This window comes from Oratosquilla oratoria, chromosome 41 (assembly GCF_046742065.1).
Source record: "Oratosquilla oratoria isolate Oo_2021 chromosome 41, ASM4674206v1, whole genome shotgun sequence".
NCBI lineage: Eukaryota > Metazoa > Arthropoda > Malacostraca > Stomatopoda > Squillidae > Oratosquilla > Oratosquilla oratoria.
Window position 1 is genome coordinate 12,297,638 of NC_134817.1, and position 10,000 is coordinate 12,307,637.

At 41.8% G+C, this 10,000-nt stretch overlaps 1 protein-coding gene across 1 annotated transcript in view; it reads right to left on the minus strand.

Annotated features, from left to right (window-relative positions):
* Window positions 1–4,044: 4,044 nt before the first annotated feature.
* The window catches only part of LOC143021271 (uncharacterized), a 59,036-nt gene continuing 53,080 nt past the window's right edge, over window positions 4,045–10,000 (minus strand). Inside the window, exons 20-21 of the mRNA XM_076178674.1 lie at window positions 5,522–5,674; window positions 4,045–4,252 (exon numbers count right to left, since the gene is read on the minus strand). Of these exons, the coding sequence (XP_076034789.1) occupies window positions 4,172–4,252; window positions 5,522–5,674 (234 nt within the window). The 3' untranslated portion in view covers window positions 4,045–4,171. The remainder of the gene's footprint in view (window positions 4,253–5,521; window positions 5,675–10,000) is intronic.

The window sequence follows — 10,000 nt, forward strand, 5'->3', positions numbered from 1 at the left end:
AGAAGTCAACAACCCGGATGTTTGGACTCAACCACGCCAGACTTAAAAAAACAGTTTTTGTTAATCAGACCAAAAGTAGAGGAAGAAGACGAAGAGTAATGATTTTACTAAGATGCACTGCAAGACCCCTCGACCCCAACTCGTCACTTTCATAAGCTATCCTTGCACATAGGGCCCAGGTGGAGGGATTGTCCGAAGCTCAACGCTTCTTGGAGTAAGATTCTTGTCTTCCTTACTCCCACGCATCACTCCTCCTAAGGACTCCCCGTGAAATTAAACGGCAGTTGCGTACGAAACTCCCACTCGGCGAGGTCCCACTCCACGAAGCACCACCTCCCACTCACACAAGACCAATCACGTGATGATGAAGAGAAATCCCGAATACCAATCACCTTTCGGAAGCGACTTCCTCCTCCTCCTCTTCTTCCTCCTCTTCTTTCTCCTTCTTCTTCTCTTCTTCCTCCTCCTCCTCTTCTTCCTCCTTCTTTTTCCTCCTCCTCCTCCTCCTTCTTTTTCCTCCTCATTTTTCCTCCTCCTCCTCCTCCTCTTCCTCCTACTCTTCCTCCTCCTCCTCCTCCATCTCCTTTTTTCCTCCTCCATCTTCTATTTTTTTCTTTCTCCTCCTCCTCTTCCTCCTCCTCCTCTTCCTTCTCCTCTTCTTCCTCCTCCTCCTACTCTTCCTGTCTTCCTCCTCCTCCTCCTCCTCCTCCTCACCCCACTACGTGTCAGCCATCACAGGAACCCAACACTCCAAGTGCAATAACAATCAGACGTCATCAATAACCCCCACAGAGAGGAACCCCTTACAAAAGCAATCGTATAAGCGCAGGATCCAATAAAACACAAACACAACAGGATGGATCCCGGGCCGGGGGGGCAAGGTGGTGGCAGGTCTCCCGTCAGCTTGTGTTGGCACTGCAAACCCATTCCTGAGTGCCAACCGCTGCCACCGATTTACCAACAGAATGGTTAACGATGGAATAGACTTAGTAACCAGGTAGTTAGTGAGCGCTGAATCTATTGGTTGTTCTGAGAAAAGCTTAGATAACTTTATGGAAGGGGATGATAGGTGGTAATAGACATGGAACTGCCTAGTGTAGGCCTTAGGGTCTCTTGTAGTCTCTTCCATTCTTATGTTCAGACTCCTCATCAATGCCATGTTAATTAACAATGGAATCTTCGTTTGTTTAAACATGTTAGTGTTTCAGATCAACATAATTAAACATACTTAGTTTCTCTGTCTATGAGGTCTGTCTTCTGGATGATACCATCTCAATGAACACTCTTTGATTTGGTGGCAAACTTGAAATATTTTTTCTGGTTAAATATAGTCGATTTTATTCACGCAAAGAAGGTCAATACTGTGATTAGGTGGTGATGATTTAACAATTAATAACACAAAAACAACGGATAAATATCAGCGAAACGATAATAGAGGTCAGGGAGTTTGGGTCTCGTCGAGTATAGTGGCGCATTGTATAGATTTGGCTCTGCCGTCGCTATGTGATTTCATTCAGTCGAACAGATGACATTTTTCAAATCATGTCTGACGTCACGTGATTTTCTTAAACAGAGACCCAAATTCTGTCATTGGCCAGAATGAAAGCTGGCAAGTGCGTCACACACACACACACACACACACACACACACACACACACACACACACACACACGAATACACACACTAAAAAAAAAAAAAATAATAACATAACCTGAATTGACCTTGGATCTCGCCCAGCCTGCACTTCGTTCAGGCTTTGGGTCGTGTTCATCATATCAAAACTATATAACACTAAGTACAGTATAAATTCAATATTCCATACATGTGACCTTAATTTTGCAATAGATACAACAAGTTAGAATAAATCTATTATACATTCGTTCAATACATTATACAACACAACATAGTTGTATTCATAATCCGTCAATTATGATTGGGCGGAAGTAGTGGACATCCTGTGGGCTGATTGGTTGAAATGTTTCGTTAGGATGGTTACCGAGACGACTACATATAGACAGGTACAAGAACTCAAAAAGGTATCTTTATCAGTTTATGTAAAGTCACGTGATAAAAAAATAACAACGAGGACTATTGAAAAATGTTTGAGAAGTTTGTCGCCTGGAAAGTCGTTTTTATTAGTGCAAGCCTTCGCCTTTCTCACCCTCAGGCGTACCAACTGCACCAAATCAGAAGGAATGCCAACTGTACCGAGTCGAAAGTAGTCGTTGTATGTTAACTTCCACGTCGATGGGACATAACGGTTAAGATTTTTTTTATGTTGTGTCTGCACCAATATATTTTAATAAACCAACTCATAGTCCGGGATTACAGTTGATTTAAGAAGTTTATCGAAATTTCGTATTTTGATGTGGTTGCATTTGGCAACAATAAAGACAAGAGTTGCCAAGAGTTGCTATTTATTGTTCTACCAAATATGAATCGACAAAGTTATTATCCCAACTGTATTATCATCTACTTAACTGACGAAGCAGATGGGGGTACAAATGACAAAAAAAAAAAAAAAAAAAAAAAAAAAAAACGTAATACATATACAAATATATTCAGTCAACTACTTAGTAATACATGTTTACTATGTTGACCTTAGTTGACCATATAACTAATAATACTGACTAGTAAGACACAAAACACGTAACAAGCATGTAATTTTTTCACCTCACTAGTAATAACTAAGAGGTCTACCATATATAACTACATAACTAATAATACAAATTGTATTTGTCAACCATGGAATCTATATTATACAAAAACACCTGTACTTAAATATCTAGATTATGTTTACGGGCAATTCTAGTTAGTTATCTATTTGTTATATCTAAGATCTGTGTCATTTAGATTATGTTTAAACAATCACGTATCTAGTAATACAGGTATTCTGTGTCAAACAAGTATATACATGCAGGTGTAATCTAGAGGTATTCTAGTAAACATAACAGGTGTTCGTTCTCTACGACAAATGTTCTGAAATGCTTTCATGTAATGTTCATTATGCTAATGAACAAAAATATAAACTAACCAAAGATAACAATTTCACCCAAATAATAGACTTTTTGTGATTAACTTGAAGCCTTTGAGGCAGTTTTTTGATCTACTGAAAAAGTACCTCTTTTTGAGAATTGTTATGATTAAAAAAAGTAATCAACGTTTAAAAGTGCTGAGGAACACTATTTTCCATTTTAACGCATTTTTCCAAACATAATAAATATTGCTACTACTATCTACGTCTTCATTTATCATTTACTCGTTTACTTACGACAAAATTGATGAAAAGAACTTATATGAAACACTAAAAGTAGTAAATGTTTTTGGTGACATTAAAACGTCTCAAGTTTGGGTAATTATATTTTGAATACTTACGGAATGAGAATTCCTTTCATCCCCCTGAGACATAAACACTAACACTCAGGGCACCAAAGTCTATTACCATTAATCCTACACAACCTGCTACAGGCAGATGACCTACACAAGGCATGCGAGTGACCTGCAACCTTCTTCCTCCCCCAGCATACTTTGACTACGCCACTTTGTAAATAAACTTAGTCAACACTCGCTTGCCTATATTGTCACACTGACGAGACCCAAGGTCGGGATGTGTCCTTTCTTTGGTCGCTTTCTAGAGGTGGTCGTCTTGGCAGGGATGGAAGACCTTCCAGAACTTCTGGATCGGGTCATTAGTTTTCCAGGACTCCATCCAAACCGCATAGCCACAAGCTCCTCCCTTCACACATCTATCTTTCTTCCAGTTGAACTTGCACAATTTTTTTCTTTCAGTCCGGGTAGGAAGGCGGAGAGTGTGGGGTGGCTTGTGGGCCCTAATCTTGAAAAGTATCTTCAATGGTCGTGACCCTTTGGGTTCCAAACAGAAGTCAAAGGAGAAGTCATAACAGTGACTAGTACTAGTTATATAATGCTAGTAATCTGGTACTATTCGTGAATAGTTATCTTGCGTGAGGATATTTCAAGTCGCTGTTTCGCCTGTTGGGATAACAAATAGTCATGAATAGTACACTTAAGGGTTTACCTAAAGAAGATTAAGGATGTGGACCACAAGTATGAAGGACGCGACTAGAACACTGATGAACAGTGACTCACCGTCAAGGGCCGAGGAGTCTTGTGGCGAAAGCTTTGTCGAAAGCTGACGGGACGACGACCACTACATGTGAACGTAATCATCATCCATCCACAGATGCTCGTCTTCCTCGTGATGGAAGCTGTTTTCCCAAACTGGTTCCAACTGAAAAAATAATAATAATGAAATAAGAAAAGAAAAGAAAAACAAATAAATAAATAGATAGATAAATGAATAAAATAAAATAAAATTAAGTAAAACAAGATATCATATAACAAATTTAAAAATTCTAAATATAACAAAACGAGATAAAAAAGATAAAATGGAATGAAATGAAAATAAAGTAAAATCAAACAAAATAGAATAAATAAAAAGACAAGATGAAGCAAAACATAATTAAAATATAAATTAAATTAAATAGAATAAAGCAAAATTGATATTAAACAAGGAGGTAAAAATGGGAAGGACCAGGAACAATCCTTGGACATATGAATACAATTATACAGTCACAATTACACAAATTATACACACACACACACAATTACACAAAATAAATCCCTTCGCACTAATTGATAAACTAGTATGCAAAAGAGACGTCCCTATATTTTCTTGATAATGCCACATTATTATACTAATATATCATGGTTTAAATCTAGTTTAGAAAATACCCCATAAAGAAAACGTACTTTGATTGTCCCTAGATTTTCGTATTAGTGTCACAATACAACAGGAATAGTACTGTAGTTCTAAAAAAAAGATTATATAACAACAACAATAACAATGACAATAACAATGACAATGACAATAACAATGACAATAACAATAACAATGACAATAACAATAATGACAATAATGACAATAATGATAATAATGATAATAATGATAATAATGATAATGATAATAATGATAATGATAATGATAATGATAATGATAATAATAATAATAATAATAATAATAATAATAATAATAATAATAATAATGATTAAGTCTTCATATCATATTAGAACGAGTTCAAGACACTTAATCACTTTGTTCTAGCTCAGTAAGTTTTATCCAGTTTAGGATAGACTTCCCGCAGAGGAGAGTTAAACCGATATCTTCATTAACCAGTTAACAGATGAACAGCTCATTGTAAACGCTTTTATTCCGATGAGAACGTAAGAAGATTAAAACGGAGGAGACTGCAAGAGACCATAAGTCCTGCACTAGGTAGTTCCATGTCCCTTACCACCTGTCATCCCCATTCATAAATTTTTCTTTCTCTTTAAGCAACCAATTTTTAGCGCTCTTGGGCACCCAAAAACTCACCTGCTAAGGATGGAAGAGATTGCAAGAGACCATAAGGCCTACACTAGCCAGTTCGATACTCCTTACCACCTTTGTTCCCTATCATCTTCTCTTAAAACAACAAATTGTTTCAGCGCACGCGCTCACCTGCATAGGGACGTAGTTGGAGTCGAGTTCGAAGATTTTGGAAATCTGTTCGAGAACGGTGTTGTTCTTCGTCGACTTCGGAGGCGCGTTCTGGAAGACGTGCATCACCCGCTCCGGCCTCAGGTCCCCCAAGGCCCTCACCTGCCGCGACCCCTGGGAGAGGAGGAAGGCAGAGGGCGTGAGGTCTGGGAGGGAGATATAGGCGTGAGGAATTCGACGTGGGTGTGGGGTGTGGGCGTGAGGTGTGGGTGTGGGTTGTGGGCATCAGGTTTGGGTGTGGGGTGTGGGCGTGAGGTGTGGGTGTGGGTTGTGGGCGTGAGGTTTGGGCGTGAGGTGTGGGCGTGGGGTGTGGGCGTGGGGTGTGGGCATGAGGTGTGGGCATGAGGTATGGGCATGAGGTGTGGGCGTGAGGTGTGGGAACGAGGTGTGGGCGCGAGGTTTGGGCGTGAGTGGAGAGAGCGAGGTATGGGCGTGTGATGTGGGCGTGAGGTGTGGACGTGAAATGTAGGCGTGAACTGTGGGTGTGGGCGTAAACTGTGGGTGTGAGGTGTGAACGTGATGTGTGGGTACGAGTTGTGGGCGTGAAGTGTGGGCGTGGGTTGGTGGAGGTGAGAGAAAGGGTAGACAATTTCATTCAATGAAGAATTACTCTCCTTAGTGATGGAGTGTCAACGAGTTTTAACTAAATTTTAAATATTTTGTTCTGCCTAAGGCCTGACGATTTTATTCAGCAGAGAGGTGTCCCCCTTGGGAGCTGGAGGGTCACCTGGGGTCATCTCCTGAGGAGGACACGGAAAGGTTTCTAGGATGACCTCCGAAGAAGGGCAAGGGGCTGGTTGCTGGTGGTAGAGGTCATAAGTGGAGATGGAGGAGGAGGAAGAGGAAGAGGAGAAGGAAGAGGAAGAGGAAGAGGAGAAGGAAGAGGAGAAGGAAGAGGAGAAGGAGAAGGAAGAGAAAGAGGAGTAATAGGAGGTGGGGGAGAGTGAAGCGAAAAGAAGAAATAGAGGAGGAGGAGGAGGAAGGAGAAACTTGGGGAATTGGGAACAAGGAGGTGGGAGAAGAGGAAGAGAAGGAGAAGAAAGAGTAAATATACTAAGAAGATGAGGATGGTGAAATGATGAGGATGAAGAAAAAAAAAGAGGAAGAAGAAAAGGAGGATGAAGAGGAAGAGGAGGAGGAAGAGGAAGAGGAGGAGGAGGGGAAAGGGAGGAGGAGGGGAACGGGAAGAGGAGGAGGGGTAATTGGAAAAAGAAGGAGGAAGGTGAAGAGAATAAAGATTAGTGATAGAAAAAGGAAAAGAAGGAAATTATAAGGATGAAGAGAAAATAGAGAGGAGAAGGAGAAGGAGGTGGTGGAGGAGGAGGAAGAGGAAGAGGAAGAGGTGGAGGAGGAAGAGGAAGAGGAAGAGGTGGAGGAGAAGAAGGAAGAGGAGGAGAAGAAGGAGGAGAAAGAGAAGGAAGAGGGGATGAAGGAGGAGAAAGAGAAGGAAGAGGAGGAGGAGGAGGAGGAGGAGGTGGAAGAGAATGGAGGATGGGGAAGAGGAGGAAGAGAGTGGGGGATGGGGAAGAGGAGGAAGAAGAGAGTGGGGGATGGGGAAGGGGAGATGAGAAAATGGTTTGATGGTGAAGGGGAGAGGAGAGTGAAGGGACGAGGGGGGGTAGGTCAAGATGGAAGCGAAAAAAATAAATCACTTTTATATTCTTGGATGTCGAAGGGAGATATATTGGTAAGATGTGCAAAGCGGCCGAGATGTAGCTCTCCCCCCTTCCCCCTTTCCCCCCTCCTCGCCTTCCCCCCTAAACCCCCCACTACGGAGAGGAAGGAGGGGAGAAGGAGTTGGCAAGGATGTTGATTGAAGAGTGAAAAGTGATGAGTGGTGAAGAGGACACAACAAACTGGGGAGTGGTGATTGGGACCAAAGGATCAGGGAGTGGGGGCAAAGATGAATGTGGATTGATTGAGTGGAAGACGGGAGGTGGAGTGTGGGAGGTGAGAGTGGAGTGGTGTGGAGTGTGGGAGATGAGAGCGAGGAGATGAGATGAGAACAAGGCAAGAATTAATTTGGAGAAAAAATATGACAATCGGGAGTGAGGGGGGCTTAACTGGGGGGAAATGAGGGGGGCTTAGATGAGGGGGGAGTGATGGGCGCTTAGCTGGGGGGAGTGAGGGGGCTTAGCTTGCGGGGGAAGGTACGGTAAGTGAATTTGGATGGGGAGGTGGCGACTCAAGTGCATTTTTGTTTGTGATCCTCTGGTGGATGTAAACGATTTGATATCTTTCATCATAGGAAAGAGTAGGAAGAGAAGGGGAAGGAAAAGGAGCTGGAGGAGGAGAAGGAGAAGGAGGAGGAGGAGGAGGAGGAGGAATATTGGGAGGAGGAGTATTGACAGGAGGAGGAGGAGGAGTAGTGGGACAAGGAAAAGGAGGACGAGGAGTATTGGGAGGAGGAGGAGGAGGAGGAGGAGGAGGAGGAGAAGGAGGGGCACCATCAGCAGAAACAGGAGGAGGAGGAAGAGGAATAAGAGAAGGAAGAACAGCAAAAGGAAGAGAAACAGCAGGAGTAGGAGAAAGAGGAAGGGGAGAAGGAAGAGGAAGAGGAGGAGCAGGAGGAAGAGGGAGAGGATAAGGAAGAGATGGAGGAGGAGGAGGAGGGAGAGAAAGAGGGAGAGGAAGAAGAGGAAGAGGAGGAAGAGGAGGAATATAAGGAGGAGGAGCATGAGGAGGAGGAGGAGGAGGAGGAGGAGCATGAGGAGGAGGAGTATGAGGAGGAGGAGGGGGAGGAGGAGGAGGGGGAGGAGGAGGAGCATGAGGAGGAGGAGGAGGAAAAAGGTGGAGGAGAGGATGAGAACGAGGAGGAAGAAAAGGAGGAAGAGGAAAAGAAGGTGGAGGAGAGGAGGAGAACGAGGAGGAGGAGGACGAGGAGGAGGAGGACAAGGAGGAGGACAAGGAGGAGGAAAAGGAGGAGGAGGAGGAGGAGATGAATCTCTCTTGAAGAGAAAAATGACGGACAAGAAAAAGTGACCGAAGTCGGTTAGGTCCAAAGACTCGAGAGACCGACCGACCGCCAAGGCTTTCGGTCTAGATTCCTCCAACTTCCTTTTCTCCCCCTCCTCCTCCTCCTCCTCCTCCTCCTCTTCCTTTTCCTCCTCCTCTAACCCCGGCGTCCATCCACCTCACCAGCCGCGGAACCTCAGAGGATAATCAATAGAGGAATACGGGTGCTTCTTGGTCTGCCGAAATCTGCCGGATTTTTTTTTTTTTTTTTTTTTTTTTTGCATAAGAACAAAATCGTGCATCCGGAAAGAAAAGAAAAATACATATGCATATATTTAATATATATATATATATATATATATATATAATGTATATATATATATTACCGTAATTTCGAAATAACCTTTCTCTCTCTCTCTTTCTCTCTGCCTCTCTTTTGAGTTTTGTGTGATCTCACATGTCTTTGCACATAAAAACCACCGGCGCATATATAATTGTGCCTACGTACACGTGCAGACAACAAAACAGTCCAATTACGGCCTTCTTCCCAGGCGCATGCTCAGAAAGACATACATCTTTAAATTTATCACAACTAAACATCCATGAATAAGTCAAGTTACACGGATAAAAGTAGAGAATAAAAAAGGATAAAATAAAATAAAATATAATAAAGGAAGAAGAAGAAGAAGAAGAAGAAGAAGAAGAAGAAGAAGAAGAAGAAGAAGAAGAAGAAGAAGAAGAAGAAGAAGAAGAAGAAGAAGAAGAAGAAGAAGAAGAAGAAGAAGAAGAAGAAGAAGAAGAAGAAGAAGAAGAAGAAGAAGAAGAAGAAGAAGAAGAAGAAGAAGAAGAAGAAGAAGAAGAAGAAGAAGAAGAAGAAGAAGAAGAAGAAGAAGAAGAAGAAGAAGAAGAAAAAGAAGAAGACGAAGAAGAAGAAGAAGAAAAAAACCCACTGAACTTGTATTGTAAAAAAAAAAAAAAAAAAAAAAAGTCATAGCACATTCTACAAAAGTCCGACAAATTGTGATAGATGACACAGCAAGACCGACCGTCAGAAACCCCGAGAAGAACTTTACATCTCGATTTGAGAGATCAAAATGGACGAGGGGGATGCCAGAGGGAGACATTTACGCACACTAAGCACAGACAACAGACCCCCACTTTCCACAAAAACCTTCATTAGAAATAATGATAATATAAGAAAAAAACTAGATAACAATTCAATATCTCGCTTACAATCGCGTTATCTTCTCAATTTGGATAGAAAAAATAGAAGAGAAAGAGGAAGAGGTATAAAGACCGTACCAGTATGCCAGTAAATCTTGCCAACAAAAACCTTTGCGTCAGAAACGGAAAGATTTACCGAATACTTTTTCTTTACACTTATTTGTCAAAACAATCGGTTTTTTTTTTAACAATTCTTTATTTCTATTCTATCTCTCCAAATTTCCCATCACATAGGATAAGTGTTTATATATATATATATAT